This window comes from Anas platyrhynchos, chromosome 18, assembly GCF_047663525.1.
Source record: "Anas platyrhynchos isolate ZD024472 breed Pekin duck chromosome 18, IASCAAS_PekinDuck_T2T, whole genome shotgun sequence".
NCBI classification, from domain to species: domain Eukaryota; kingdom Metazoa; phylum Chordata; class Aves; order Anseriformes; family Anatidae; genus Anas; species Anas platyrhynchos.
Genome location: NC_092604.1, coordinates 4,578,677 through 4,593,709, shown reverse-complemented (window position 1 = coordinate 4,593,709; position 15,033 = coordinate 4,578,677). Strand labels below are relative to the sequence as shown.

General features: G+C 50.1%; 2 protein-coding genes across 5 annotated transcripts; one reads left to right on the top strand and one right to left on the bottom strand.

The window, feature by feature from the left end:
* Positions 1-1,384: 1,384 nt before the first annotated feature.
* ANAPC2 (anaphase promoting complex subunit 2) lies at positions 1,385-12,345 on the bottom strand. The gene is made up of 13 exons (XM_027470949.3): positions 12,206-12,345; positions 11,019-11,641; positions 10,369-10,501; positions 7,965-8,139; positions 7,703-7,822; positions 7,100-7,217; positions 6,835-7,016; positions 6,548-6,689; positions 5,720-5,795; positions 4,933-5,136; positions 3,217-3,346; positions 2,625-2,860; positions 1,385-1,875 (listed from the first exon to the last, which is right to left on the bottom strand). The coding sequence occupies exons 1-13, from the start codon at positions 12,287-12,289 to the stop codon at positions 1,663-1,665; spliced, it is 2,436 nt and encodes an 811-aa protein (XP_027326750.1). The 5' UTR covers positions 12,290-12,345; the 3' UTR covers positions 1,385-1,662.
* Positions 12,274-14,745, top strand: SSNA1 (SS nuclear autoantigen 1). 4 transcript variants are annotated; one of them, XR_011804027.1, is made up of 4 exons: positions 12,274-12,408; positions 12,490-12,689; positions 13,305-14,446; positions 14,523-14,745. XR_011804027.1 is itself a non-coding variant. In XM_027470953.3 (3 exons), exons 1-3 carry the CDS (start codon positions 12,288-12,290, stop codon positions 14,649-14,651), a joined length of 450 nt encoding a protein of 149 aa, XP_027326754.1. In that variant the 5' UTR covers positions 12,274-12,287; the 3' UTR covers positions 14,652-14,745. The 4 variants fall into 4 exon arrangements, 3 of the variants coding, with proteins under 3 accessions (XP_027326754.1, XP_027326753.3, XP_027326752.1); XM_027470953.3 differs by lacking the exon at positions 13,305-14,446; XM_027470952.3 differs by having other exon boundaries at positions 13,733-14,745.
* Positions 14,746-15,033: the final 288 nt, after the last annotated feature.

Here is a 15,033-nt window from a genome sequence, read left to right as displayed (position 1 = left end):
GGCATCTCAAGGCTTTGCTTCAAACTGCCAAAACTTGCACCCTCAAAACAGCTCTAGCTGCCTGAGAGGAGAACATGGGGCTTTTGTTCCCCTCTGTAAGAGGGAGAGAAACCCCTGGTGCAGCCTGATCACAGGGGTTTTGAGGGGTTTATTTAGTTATCAACAGCCCCTAGAGCACAGGGAACGTTTGAAGCTCAGTAATAAAACGTTAACCAGCTCCTAGTGCCACGAGACCATGAGCCTGGAGCAAAGTGCCACAAGACATGCTGTCACCCACAGAGGAAGAGCTGCAAACGTGCACAAGAGGGAGATAAGCTGAGAGCCCACAGCAGCACTAAGGGTGCCCACATTGGGGACTTACAGGCCTTTAATGTAAGTAAGAAAGACAAGGCTGGATGTTAAATACAGGTCGTTTTATCTGCTCTAAGTGTCTCTCATGCACCTGGACCCACAGCAGGGCAGCCAGGGTTACAGCCTGCCCGCCCTGTACTCCATGTGTGGCTGCTGGTAGCAGTTTCAGCTGCCTCAATACACACAGCCTGGGCTAAAATATTCAGCAGGGGATGGAAAGACTTCTTGGGGTGTGGAAACACATTCTTTGCATCACAGAAAGTACATTTTTTAGGAAGAGCCAGATTTCCCCAGCATATTCCTCCCAATAAGCAGGACCCACCTGGAAAGCAGGACTAGAAACCTGAATGCCATTCAGTGGAGACTGAATGCAATCCCGAAACACATCCATTGCTCGCATCCATTGCTTCATCTTGTACCCAGGCTGGGGTCACAGTGTCTAAGCATAGCTCAGGGATTATCCCATCCAACTGCCTCACTATCTCAGCAAGGCCAGTAACCCTGAAGCATGCCAACAATGCACACTTGGTTGTAACAGCGGTGGTTTTCAAAGGGAGAAAAGGGAGATGTGCATTCATGCCATGGTGGATATACCCTGCCAGTGCCCGGGTAGTCCGCTTATATCCTCTAGGACTAAAGAGCTTGCCTTGAAGAATTGCTGCATGTCATCATCTAAAGCATTTTTCATTCCACAATAAAATTATTCCACCCATCTTAAAAGTCCTGAACAAAGGTAAGGGGACCCTGGAGTCTCCTCGGAGCCAAAGGAGACAGGATGAACACCACACTTGCTTTTATGTAGGGTCTCACTCACCACAACCAGCATCAAGAAGCTGCTGGAGCCACACAAAGAGACCCAGACACAGCTGCAGCCAACAGCCCCCTCCCAAAACCTCCCGGGGCTGCAGCTGGAGACCCAAGGAAAGGACGATGGTGCCCAGCAGGCTGGGGAGTTTCCTGCCAGCCCTTTCAGCGAGGGAAAGCTGATGCAAACAGCACTCTGCCAAGAGAAAAGAAAAGAGTTGGTACCATCTGAAAAAGAGGATTGCTGTTTTTTATTAACCACTGAAGTAGACTCAGACACTCATTTATGAGAGGAAAGTAATGTGAGCAGCAGCTCCAGTCCAGAAGTTCTGTGGGGTGCACAGCCCAGGCCTCTGCTGAGCTGTCTCCACATGGAGAAGGACACCCTTCTGGGAAGGGGGCCCAGCAAAAAAAGTTACCCAGCAGGATACAAGGAGCTGGGTGGCACTGAGGAGCTGAGCACAGGCCCGGAGAAGTGACACACAGGAAAGAAGGAACAGTTGTAGTCTAGTTGCAGTTCTTGGGCAGGCGATAGACACCTCCAGAGTAGATGAGTTGCTGGTCCCGCACCTTTTTCTGGAGGAACCCCTGCAGCTCTTGTGTGTCAATTTCTGTGACCACTGGGCCTGTCATCACGAACATCTTCAGCATACTGTGAATCCTCTCCAAGGACAGGCTCTCGAGGTTGGTCAGCATTGCCTGGATGTATGTCCAGAACAGCTACAAGGGGGCAGGCAAACAACAGTCAATCACAATCACATCGGTGCCATGAAGAAAAGGGGTGCTTTAGCATCCCATATCCCCAAAAACACAGCAGGGCTGTGGCTGGCAGTGAGTTCTGCTCTCGGCCGTGAAGGCCTGGCCTTTAAACAGGAAACATCCAAGAAGAGCATCAGGTGTCAGGACCCACGGCTAGAAGGCAGGATCTGGCCTGCAGCACATGCATGACCCTTAGTGGATAAACACAGGTAGGACACCTTCATGCTGCGCGGCGGCACAACACTCACGCAACATGAGACACAGGTACCAGAAGAGCTGGAAGTGCCCAGGGGCCCCCACAGACAACAGAGCCAATAGTGCTGGGTAAACCTTTTTAACAGTCTGAGAGCAAAAAAATACTTCTTGGGTGAATCCAAGTAACGTCTATTTTCAAATATGAAATCAAATCTCAGGCTACTACTTTTTTTCTTTTTTTTTTTTTTTTTAAACTGAACCAAGACATTTACAAACATCCAAATGGTTGCCTGGCTCAGATATTTTTCTGGAGTGAAGGCTGCCTTACAATACCTGCATTGTCATTGTTAATCATGTTAGTTATTATCACTTCAAAAACCCCTCAAGCTGGACTTGGTCACTATAGTGGAAAATGCAAACCCAAAGTGCAAGTCAAATCCCTCATTTGCATCAGACCCCCCAAAGCCAAAAGCGCTGCATGCCTGCACAGGCACCCACGACACACAGACAGGTACCTGCAGCTCTTCCTCCTTCTGGTCAGCCTGCGATGCCATGGCAGAGTCCCCCTCCTCATCACTGTCGATCAGAACAACCTTCTCCACCTGGTCCTTCTGCTCCTCCTCGATCACGGTAAAGGTGCCTGGGGGCTCTTCACGCAGCACGCCCTGCTGCAGCCACAGCGTCATCTTACGCTTCAGCGATGTCACGGGCACCTTGAGCACTTCGCTCAGCTCCGTCAGCGTCCATGTACCTGCAGGGACCACAGGTATCAGAGCGGAGCGCAGAGACCTGCCCACCCTGCAGCACGCCAGGATTTAATCAGAGATGGGGAAGGCTGGTGAGCCACGGCCAGGAGCAAGCAGCTGTGTGCAGTGACTGCCTGAACGCAAACTGGATGGTGAGCTGTGGCTCTTCTGGGTGCTGTCTCCAAGCAGAGCTGGAGACCCAGCTCCAGCTACAGCAGATACTACAGCAGATACAGTAGATACAAGCCCAAAGCAGGTGTAGCTCCTCCTGTGAGATCTCTCAGACCCTACAGCCACCAGAGGAATGTGGCCTTCCCACCCACCCACAGATGATACGCAGAGTGCCTGCCGTGTCACTCACTCTTGGTCTGGAAGTGCAGGATGATGGCAGCATGCACGGGAGACACTGACAGGGAGAGGGTGCGATCGGCCAGCTCCACGTCCAAGTTCACCAGGCCCAGGTGGTACTTCCAGTTCAGGGTCCTCATGGCCTGGAAAAGGGAGATGCAGCAGATCTTCCAGCCCCTCTACTTTCATGGCGAGCTGATCTCTATTCACCTCCATGAAATACAAAAGCTGCTCCCCTCCCCAGGAGTCTCCATCCCACCATCCATCCATTCCCCACACCCTCAAAGGAAACATCCTTGGCATAAGTTGTTGTCCCACCCTTGCCCAAGACCAAAGCCCCTCTCCTGCCTGAAAACCTCTGGTAGGGTAAGCACAAGTTGAGGAAATGCTGAAATTTCAACTGTGCCACTCTGGACAAACTCCTACCAGAACATAAATACTCATCTGGGGCAGGACTTCCTCAGAAGACAGGCCAATGTGAAATCTGATACCAATGTGAAAAGAGCACTGCCTGTTTTGAAGGCTGAGGATGCTCTCAAGTACCAGAGTCCAAAAAATAATAATAAAAAAAATAAAAGGCCACTATTGTACCACTCCTAACTATCTTTGCAGACACAAACATCAGTTGGCATCCACACATGGCACACAGCTGCAGCAGAAGAGAGAAAAGACAGAGTCTAGAGCTAGGAGCCTCCCAGCTTCATGGCATACACTACCTGGTATGTAACAAGTTCAAGAAAGGATATGGAAAACCAAGCCTCAAGTAGAGTCAGAGCACAATGGGATAGGCAAATGGAAACATCACTGTGAGACAACAAATTGTGTTCAAGTTAGCTGCAAAGAACCATCTGTGCATGCACACAGACTCTATACTGGTATGACAAGCAGCTTTAAATGATCTGTGATCCAGAGGCGTGCTCTGCACTCCACCAGGTAAGAAGCAAGGTAATAAAGGTAAGAACACAGCTCTGGAAGTGAACTACATCTCTCCATAACTTCCAGACTTCTAATCCCTTGTGTGTGCAGAGCAAGATGTACCTCAGCCTTCTCCATCTGCCTAACCACCAAGACCAAGTGCTGAGCTACAAAGTGACCAAAACCACTTGCAACTAAACTGCCTGTCACAGAGCTGAGGGAATCCTCCCAAAATGAATGAAACAAGGCAGGAAAGAATACAAAGAGAAGACACAATGTTCACTTAACTCTGGTCTGACACTGGATCTCCTACAACAGGCTGGAAAGGAGACCATGTGAAAAGGGCATCTTTTCAAGAGGAGAAACAGAAAAGTGGCAGGGTACTGAAGATGAGAAGTCCAGCATGGACAGGATGTCCCTCTTGTTACTATAGCACTTACGCCAGCAAGCTTAGACCAGACTCAGATGCCTAAAACCTTCCACCTCACTATCCATTTAACTAACACTGGTTTGTTTTAGAAAACTCTCTTGCCTGACTGTAATTACAGTCAGGTACCCCATAAAGGCTAATAATCAGGCACCCCATAAAGAGAGAAACCATTCTTTTGGAAATAGCTAAGCTAGTGCAGCTTCTAATCCAGTTTCAAAACTGAAGGACTCTGGGATTCCACTGTAACAGTGCAAGTGTTGTGGCAGCTTAGCAGCTACACTTTAATGGATGTTAAGGGGAACTTTGGAAAAGCCATGCAAAACCATGCTATAAAGTGGAGTTAACAGCATAAACCTCTTTTAAGGAGGGTTAAGGATGGCTCACCTTTAATTTCTCATACTTCTTGGAGTAGGCTTCCATGGCTTCCTTGACCTGCTCTGGAAGCTCTAGCTTCTCCTCCTTCAGTGGTGGCCAGAACTCACTTGACAGAATAACAGCAACGAGGCTGAACGGCGGCCTCTCCTCCTCTGGGAGCTTCTCTTCCTCATCACGAATGTTGGCATTGATGCGTCTCGAGTCAGCCATATCCTGGAAAAGGCAAAGGAAGCTAAGGCAGCTCCTTCTCTTCCAAGTCAGTGCTAAACCTTAGGAAAGGAGAAGCTTAAACAGGGCAACTGGCATTGTCTCCAGGAGATGATGGGGACACTGGAAAAGTCATCATCATTTGTACCTACTGGCAACTACACCGGGCTAATAGATACTCAGAAACATTTGTGGGGAGGCTGGGGAAGGGCTGACAACTCAACACTGCCCTACAGCGGAGCCCCTCCAGGCTTGTCTTCTTCCCACAGTGCCCCCAGTGAATGAAACTCCATAGCCCCAACCCTGGAGCTGGAATAGTCCAGCTCCTCAGTAGCCAGAACGCTGTACTGCAGGAAGGGCAGGAGAGACAACAGCACCAGAGCAACCACCCCCGAGTCAGTAATCCTACCCACAGGACTTGAAGAACAGACATTACGGAATGCAGTTCTGTCTGTTACAAGTCAGACTCTTCACCGGGATTCCCATAACCCCATTTCTCTAAAAGACCCTTTTTGGGTCACTAAATCCCTCATCTTCACCAACGAGCTCAAACACCCAGGACTTGAATTAACAACAAGAACAAAATTACTTTCAACATGACTTCACAATAGTGCATCTGAGCTTCACCAAACCGCAGCTTGAGCAGCTCCACGTTGCGGATTTCCCTGGCAAGAGAAACAAAGGATCAGACACAGGTTCCTCTGACAGCCTAGCCTGGCCCAGCCCCTATCCCTTGTGACACAGCCAAAAAAAAAAAAGGAGTCCCTGACATAATGGTGCTCTTCCTAGGAAGCCTTGTAAGGCTTTTTGTCTGCAGAGGATGCCTCCCAGCATCTCAGTGAGGACAAGTCACTTCCTCTGTAGGCCAGCAGCTTTTTGAAGACCCTCCAACCCCTTTCGTTTGGACAAGCACAGCACCAGGCCAGCCTTCCTGACAGCACAGCACAGCCCTGGCATTTGGTGAGCTACGCACAGGAGACTGCTCATCACAGACATGGCCCACACTGGCTGCACGTCACGGAAAGGAAAACCACTGCAGCTGATGATTCAATCGACAAAGCTGGGTTGCAGCTGTGGTTTCCTGATGCTTCATCCCCTTTTTGTACCTTTAAACTTCCTGCTGACCCAAAGCAGCCCCTGCAGGTTGTCAGAGCTACCAGAACATACACGATGGAGCTACGAGGGTGTCTGTGCTTCCAGTTCCCTACATTAGTGCAAGCCAAGGCCAACACTGAGCAGGAAGCAGCCAGTGAACAGGTGAGCACATGAAATTCTAGATGCAAACCCAAAGCTGCAGAGAAGATAGCCAAAGATAATCACAGCTCCAGAAATGCCATTTTGTAGCACCAGGTCTGAAGCACAGCTTTGTCAGGTGATATTACCTGGAAAGCCCTGGGGTTGGGCATTGGGACCTCACCTCTCAGCACTGTAGTTGAACTGATGGAGCAGCCGGTCAGCCAGAAGCGTGCGGTATTCGTTGATAAACAGGTCCTTGCTGCCATAGATGCTGACCAGCAGGCTGATGATGTCTGAGGACCGACGCTTGGAACTTGATTTCCCTAGGGAAATTCAGCAGACAATAGTAAGAGATTAACAAAGACCTGCCCCAGCACAGGTCAGCTCTGGAGGACTAATGAGTGACTCAGGACTACAGACAGCCACGAGAAGAGTGAGCTGCCTCCACTTCTGTCCTTGGCATCTAACCTGGATCTGCATCAACCGGGTCAGGAACCCAGTCCCCTGGTTCTGAGATGTCATCATCACTCTCCTGGCCATTCTCCAGCGTCACAGGGTCAGCTTTTGAGAGCTCATTTGCAAGATCACCAGAGCCCTCAGCATCCCCTGTGAGACCAGCCACAATCTGCCGCACTGTGTCTTCCCGAGTCCTGCCAAAAGGGAAGAAAAACAGAGCAAATGAAGGGGAGGGAAGAGAAAAGGAATGCACAAGACTGCCCTGCAAGCCTCTTACCTGAGGTATTTCCTGATGGGTTCACAGGCAACCTCCAGGATAACCATGGAGGGGTCAAGTTCCCGCAAGGCTTTGATGGCTGAGATATACAAAGTGATGATGTCAGATGTGTTGACACCTACAAGAGAAGGGCAGGGGGGCAGTTCAGAGTCCCAGAGCAGAGACTAACAGCCAGGATGCAAGACAGGCTGCTCCAAGCCCTGCATTAGATCTATGGCGCTGAGGGTGAAGGGCTTGCTGCCCTTCTGCCCTGTCCACAGGGATAGATCAGATCCATATAACTGAGAAACCAGTCCCAACTGCAAACACAGGTTCAGAGACTATTATAAACCAGCTTAGACCAGAATGTGTGTTAACAGAGAAGCCTTTAACCGCTTGGATAAAAGCTAAAGTTCTAGCTAGGCGTCTCACTGTACCACAAAAATCAGGCAAGAAGGGGCTGGGATGTAATCAGCTACTAGTGCCCAACACGGGGAGCACACAACGTGCAGAGCCTGGCTGCCTCTCGCTCAAACACAAAATGAAATGACAGCTCCCAGCAGATCCCCACTCATTACCAGGCTTCTTACAGTGTTGTGACATATGCAGAGATGCAAAACCCACCAGGATGCAGAAGTCGCATTTCCAGAGCACTTTTCAGGGAGCTGAGCAGCTGCTGCCTCTGATTAGTCCTTTCCAGGCAGAACTTGAGGTCCTCCACAGCAGGCTTTGACTCTGGGAAATCTACAGACCAAGCAGTGATTAGAAACTGTGCCACGCTCCACGGGGAAGCAAGAGGAGATGGCATGGCACATCAGGAGGTGAAGACAGATCTGTCATGAATCCAAGCACAGGAGTGAACGAACACTGAACGGGTCATACCTACCTCGAATAATGCTGAAGAGCTCTTCAATGCGCATGCTGGCATAGATGCGGTAGAAGAACCTTTGGACGTGGCACCGCCAGCGTTTCAAGGTGCTGCTAGCTTCTGGACTGGAGCGAGCCAAGGGACCATCTTGCAGAAAAACTCTGCTGAGCCAGCCAATCACTTTCTCAATCCACTGCAACGGAAGAAGGAGAGCAAAGAGCTGGTGAGCACCACAGCTGGATGCACAACCATGTCCCACACCTCTCCATCACCAGGCAGCTGCCACAGCAAGCAGAAATGAGCAGCCTGCCAAGCACAGCATCACCTCTAGCTGCTCTCCAAACACACCCTGGCTGAGGAAAGCCTAGCTGGAAGAACAGCTGAACCCCATGACCTACAGGATGTAGACTCTGAACATTTCTGTGAGGAGATCAGGGGTGACTGAGGACCATGCACAGGTGCTGGGCTCCTAAAAAAGGACAAGGTATATTCAAAAACTTGCAGACTATTCTTGCAAAATCCTGTTCTTTTCTATTCCACACTTGAGGAACTATTCTCTTTATGAGAATTTGAGTAAATTGCCCACCTCACCATCTTTGGCACAGAATTTCTAAGCTTCCTGAAATCAATAAAGAATAAGCAAGCCACCTCAAAGAATCACAGATATAGTCATACCCGCCAAACTCAGGCACTTGAGACAAGACCACAAATACCAGCCTTGTCACTTAATAATTAAATCCTACAACCTGATCAAAGAGCATCAGGAGGTTAACTTTGTATATTGGAGATTTAGTTTTCTACAGAGAAATGTGCATTTGTCATTATTTCAAATGCACTCAGCTACAATATCCAAATATTCAAAACAAATTGTTTTATTTTCTTTTTAGGGTAACAAGCATAACACTACCTGAGATAGTATTTGAGTATTAATAGGTATTAGATATTATTTTTTAATAACCAGATTTGGACAGCCTGAAACAAAAATGCAAAGTCCAAATCTGTTTTGCTGATGTTAATTTTTAGTCATCTGTTCGACTGAGGGAACACTGAAGACGTGAGGAATGCACGAGTTCTGCTAATAATTACAAGGCAGTACAAACCTGAGAAGTACAGAATATCTGGGCAGCAATTCTGGGCAAAACTGTGGAAAAGCTGATGAAGCATTCTGCTAAAGAATAAAAGGAAAGGACTGTAACTGATGCAGAGTAATTAAATTTTAAGGATTACCACTACCATCAAACCAACCCATTTTTTATCCTGGGCGTTTGTCTTCTCTGAATGTTCCTGTTATAGCTGGATTATCAACTGACATTCCGGACTGCCTGTGACATGTCTGGGAAGGAGGTTTGCTCTTAGCATTTGTACATTTAGCAAGCTCTTACTCAGTTTTCTCCTGTTTAGCCTTTAGCTTGCCAGGTTTGTGCCTTTTTTCTTTTTTAAATGTCTCTTCCTAATTCTCACATCTTCTAATGTCCTGCAGCCAAACACACTGGCCTTTTCTGAAGATGTGGGAGCGCGGGGACCTTCTGCAATGTGTGACAAGTGGAATGCAGCTGCATTTTCCCTGGTGTCCTTAAACAGTCTCCAGGTTACCTGAAAGCATTTTACACTAGGGCCAAAAAAGAAAGTGTTGCGCAGCAACTACAGGGAAGTAAATTCCAAATCACTGCCGCAGTTTGCAGACAACAAAAAAGGCCAGCATGACAAACAGCGAGGAAACTGGGACAACCACGCAGAGCAGCCTGGTTCGCATGGCAACCTGACCTCACACATTGTTCTTCAACACAGGCAAATGCAAGGGCATGAACCAAGGAACAAAGAGTGCAGAGCAAGCCTGCAGAACAGAGACCATATCCCAGAAGAGCCATAACTCTGAGAAGAATTTTAAGGTCATACAGAGCAAATAACACAAACTCGGTTTAAGGTAGCAGCAAAAGAACTAGATAGATGCAAGGAAGGAGTTTAATTCTGTATGCAGCCCACTGGAGAAATCAATACCAGAACACTATCTCCCATCCTTGCTTCCTGATTTAAAGGGATGCTGAAAAATTAGAAAGTGGAGAGAAAACAGCCGCACAAATTGAAGTTATGGGCCCACCTGTACACAGGGAGGGCCTTCTACAGGTTAGGTGGCACGTCACGTTCACATAGTTTGTAGAACAGAACGACAGAAATTCCCTCGTTAATAGGGACATCACCAGGTGAAATGCAATGCTCTGGTATGCATAGGTCAGAGCATTCTCTTCTAGCATTAAATCAATATGGAAAGCTTTAACCACTCCTCTTTTGCCCAGGAAGTCACAGCCCAGGAACAGGCATTTTCAGGTGAAATCAGGAATTTGGCCTGAGCTGCTCTGCCAGTAACAGGAGCAGCTCCACATCTCCAGAGCAAGGGCCCTGACTGCCCCCCCACCTTCCTCACCTCCTGGAACTCATTCAGGAAAGAGTGCTCATATTCGCCCCTGCATCTCTGCTCCATCCTCTCCTCGATCATCCTGTGCAAGATGGTTGTGACAGCATCGGCGCTCACTCTCTCCAGCAAATTCAGCCGGCGGCTGCAGACACAGAGAGAGACCCAATTCAGAGTGACTAAAAGCAAAAGTACAAGCAAATAAAGAAAATCTAACTAACTGAAGGCACCTGTCTCCCTGCGTGGTCCATGGATGCAGGAACAGTTTTAAATTTAAACACTCTGAGAGCCTGCACAGATGCACTACATATATGATAGATGAAACTACTGCTGTCCCATCTCATTCAGAAGCATTATTTTCTAGCTACCAGAAGCTTTTTCATTTAGAGAAGTTTGCTTATTTGGAACAGAAGGCCTTAGAAAAAGACAGCGATATTCCCACAGCCAGTAAAAAGAACTTCAGTCTAAAGATCTGCTCTAGTTCAGCCACCAGCTAGCCAGCAGCCACAGAAACTGTGTGAAGTTCCCTAGGCAGTACTATGTCACTGCCTGCATAACCCCACGCACAACTCCTCCAGTTTTCAGATACAAGAGCTGCTGCTGCCACCCTCCCTGGACTATCTGCTTGTTCTTGAGACAGCATCACCTCATAACATACGTACAGAATGTCATTGAGCTGCTGAAACTGCTCCATGGCTTTGGGACACCAGCACTGCTCCCTCTTACTGCCGCAGCCTGCGCACACCTGGCTCTCTCCTCCGCCCTCCTCCGTATCACTCTCTTGCTCGTTCTCACTCATGCTGCTCTCACACTCGTTCATTCCTTCTTCTCCTTTCTTCCACTGCCGCATGTATATCCGGAAAGTGCGGCTATAGAACTGCTGGATCATTTCTTGGAAGGACTTTGTGGTGGAGAAAAAAAGGATAGCTTTGAACATGGTGTAGACCTTCTCCTGCAGCATCTGAGCGCCTGTCCCCAGCAGCAAGCCCGCCTTGGTCCATCTCTCCAGGAGCTCCAGGCTGTTCAGGTAGGGGTCCAGGCGGCACTTGAGAAGACAAAACGCGTCCAGAAGGAGCGAGGAGCACTGAGGCTCCTCCGCTGTGTTTTCATACTGGCCAATGCAGTTCCAGAACTCGGGGGCTATATTCGCCTGGAGGTCCGTCTGCAACACCTCGATGAACCACTCTTCCACGATCGAGTGCAGGTCGTAACAGCGCAGCACCTCCAGGGCAGCCCGCAGGTCGGCATCCTTCAGCGGCCCCACAGGATCAGACCTTGGCGCTGCCTGGAAAGCAGAGGGGACAGCACGTCAAGCACACGCACACTTCTGTAGGTGGATCTGTGGCAGAAGAGCCCGCTCGGCCCGAGGAGTGGGGACCAAACGCACGCCGGCCCTGCTGAACAGCACCCGGTGGGTGCCGGGGTCTCAGAGCACTGCTGGAAGCCCAGCATCCGCCTCAGAGGCCCATTTCCCAAACATAGTCCCCTCGGTGGCCGCTGCAGCAGACACAGGCTGGTGCTGTGCCCCCCAAAACACCAGGCCCTGCGACAAAACCCCAAAACTGCCTTCTGCAGGGCGCAACCCGGCAGAGAGCCGCAGCACCGGGGGAGGAAGCAGCGATCTGTTCGGCCACTGTTCCACCACCACGGAGGGCGTTTGGGCCACGGCACCTCGTCAGGGCGAGAGGGCGAGCACAAAACCAGCCCCGAGAGCGGAGGGACAGGGAGCGGACCCGGGATCCCCTCAGGCACCACAACTCCCCCGGCCCCAAACTGAGGGCGGCTGCGGCTCCCCCCCCCCCCGCGGCTCCCCGAGCCCCCGGCCCTCCCCCGGCCGCCCCCCGCTCACCAGCCCCAGGGCCGCGGGCGGCACCAGGGCGGTGCTGAGCCGGTGCCAGGCCGCCGAGAGCCCCGCGGCCGCCGGTGGCTCCATGCGGGCCGCACCTCAGGAAGAGGCGGAGCGCGGCGGGGCCGTTGGCGGGGCCGGGCCGGGAGCCGCCATGGGCGAGGCGGGAGCGGCGCTGCAGGGCTACAACGCGGCGCTGCTGGAGGGTGAGCGGGGTCGGGCGGGTGAGCGGGGCCGGGCTGTGCCGTGCCAAGCCGGGGGCTGACGGGCCGGGCCGGGCCGGGCAGGGCTGGCGGAGCTGCGGGCACGGCGGGACGAGCTGAGCGAGCGGATCCGGGAGGAGGAGGCGGAGCGGGGGCGGCTGCAGGCGAGGCTCGGGGCGCTGAGCCAGCGGCTGGCCCGCACCAACGAGAGCCTGGCCGGGCACCTGGCCGCACGCAGCGAGCTGGACAGGAGCATCGCCGAGACAGAGGCGGCCTACGGCAAGGTAACGGGCCTGGCACGCGGCCTGAGGGGGGAAAGGAGGGTTGGGGTGGTCTCGGGGCTCTGCTGGGCTGCCCCCGGCTGAGCAGGGGTGGGGGAAGCCGCACGATGTGGAAATAGAGGAAAATGGGCTCTGGGCCACCAAACCCTGCAAAAGGCCCCTCGCCAACCCTGTTCGGGAGAGGGGAAAGGAAAAGGAGGAAACCAGACGCGGCCAGAAGACCACAGGAATCCACGCAGGTAACAACAAACCCATGCCAGAACTGTCGGCCCTGCGCTCTTTTTGCTTCACTTTCATGTAATTTCATCTTCTGTCTTTCTGTGAGGCAGCATCTGCCATACCGTTAACTGAAAGGGCAGGAATGTCAGAGCAGCAAGGGGGCAGGAGGCAGCCCAGCAGCACAAGGGCTGAGCATCGCTGTCATTTCTGTTGCGGGATGGCTCAGTCCCTTCACCCTTCCTGCATTTGGAACTGCTGGGCAGGGACTGCTTCATTCCGCTGACAGGGTAACAGCTGAGTTAGCTTTTAAAATAAAACACCAATCAGCATTTGAAAAGAGTAAAAGGCTCTTTCCAGGTAGTTGCCTAAATTTTCCCTTCTCCCATTTCTTTTTTGAAGGCAACAACTACTATAAGCGTTGAATCCTCTTATCTCCTCAGGCCAGTGCCTTCTGGCCAGCCTTCCTGGCAGCAGCTGTTTTCAGATGAAGCTGGAGCTGATTTCTCTGCCTGCTTCAAGACCTGCTGGTTTAGGGTGAAGGGGACAACTCACATAAAAATTGTAACAGCTTAGCAATTTTGTTGTAAAGTTACAGAAACAACAGCACAGGTTCTAAAAGAAACCTTCCCTGAGATACAAGTCACAAGCCCCTATCCTACAAACAAATTCATGTTTATTGAAATTAGAAGACAAAGTCACAGTAGGTAAAGAGCCAAGGTGGTTAGGAGAGGAAATGCAGACATCCTGCAAATAGAAACAAGTAACAAAGTTCCTTTCCTGTGGATTTCCATCTCTTGTCTGTAATCATACTCCTTGCCTTTCCCCAGCCCATGAGTTGCAGGACTCCGTCCCCATCCACCGCATTCTTCCATGGACACAGACGACAAGATCCCACCAACTTCTACTGGCATCTCGGCCTGCGGGGCGCTTGCTTTCATCTCTTCTCTGACCACTTAATGATTTCCACAAGTTTATAGGAGTGTAAAAATGATCTTTGGGACTATAACCCTGCTATAACTTTTTGTTACAGTTGTCCACCATGTTATAACTTTACAACAGAGAGATGGACAGGCAACAAGATTTTCTAAGCCTAGCATAGCCTTGTATCCTAACGCACCACAAGTTGGAGTGCTAAATTATATAAAACAAGCTAAAAGCAGAAGAAAATGAATAAAAGCAGAAAGATTTAGTCTGACTTAAGGTCATTGTGGAGTTGAGCAACATCTTGAAGCAAGAAACCTAAAGTGTGCAGTTTTAGTAGTAGAAGACAGTTGAAACTGTGTCTGAGTACAATTCTAATACTGATCTAAAAAGCCCAAGTATCAAGATCTCTTAAAAACTAAAGTTTAGTCCACAGCCTGCTGCAGCAGGAAGTTCTCTGCCCCGTGTTCAAAGACTGATAAACTGCTTAAGTTATTTCTTATTCATAAAATGGGCATAAACCAGAGAAATTCCTCCACAGATATTCCTGCAGTGAGACAGAATACCTAATTCTCAGTGGTGTAACATCCTAAGGGATGGAGAGCCCCTCTTGCTCCAAGGTAGATCAGGTGAATTCAGAAAGAACTGTTTAGTTGATGTAAAAAAATAAGCTGTTTTTATTTTCTTCTTTCCCAGATTCTGGAGAGTTCTCAGACATTGCTAGATGTCCTGAAGGGAGAAATTGGGAATGCTAGTAAAGCCAGTGAGCCAAAAAGCACTTCAAAACAAAAAGAAAAACAAACGAGTGGACAAAAGCATTCCTAAACTTGTTCTTCAGCCTGGCAAGGCCTGTTGGTCTGGGACAGCTGCTGTTCTGGTACAAGGATGCCACGTTTAATAAAAGTCTTTGTTTGCAGGAGTACGTTTTCCTTTCAAATGCACTTTGGTATTAGAGAACTGCTAAATGTATTCCCCTCAAGCTAGGGATCAGGGTAGGTATGCTACAAAAATACCCTTTCTTTCGGGCACAGTGATACTGAAGCGACACCTGAGCTAATGCTCCTGCCCTGAGCCAGCCTTCAGCTTGCTTTGGCAAGAACAAGCTAAGCATTCGTCTGGTACAGACAGGGATTAGCACACAAAGCCAGGAAGTGCAAAGGCAGCACTCAGCGAGGTGCAAATCACAGCCACAAGGCAGAGCAGGCAA

Coding starts and splice junctions, on each gene's coding strand:
- SSNA1 (XM_027470951.3), top strand. CDS start 12,288: ATGCGGGCCGCACCTCAGGAAGAGGCGGAGCGCGGCGGGGCCGTTGGC. Junction 12,409..12,489: donor CAACGCGGCGCTGCTGGAGG/GTGAGCGGGGTC, acceptor CGGGCCGGGCAG/GGCTGGCGGAGCTGCGGGCA. Junction 12,690..13,304: donor CAGAGGCGGCCTACGGCAAG/GTAACGGGCCTG, acceptor TCTTTTTTGAAG/GCAACAACTACTATAAGCGT.
- ANAPC2 (XM_027470949.3), bottom strand. CDS start 12,289: ATGGAGCCACCGGCGGCCGCGGGGCTCTCGGCGGCCTGGCACCGGCTC. Junction 6,690..6,834: donor CCCGGTTGATGCAGATCCAG/GTTAGATGCCAA, acceptor GAATTTCCCTAG/GGAAATCAAGTTCCAAGCGT. Junction 2,861..3,216: donor CCTGCACTTCCAGACCAAGA/GTGAGTGACACG, acceptor TGGTCCCTGCAG/GTACATGGACGCTGACGGAG.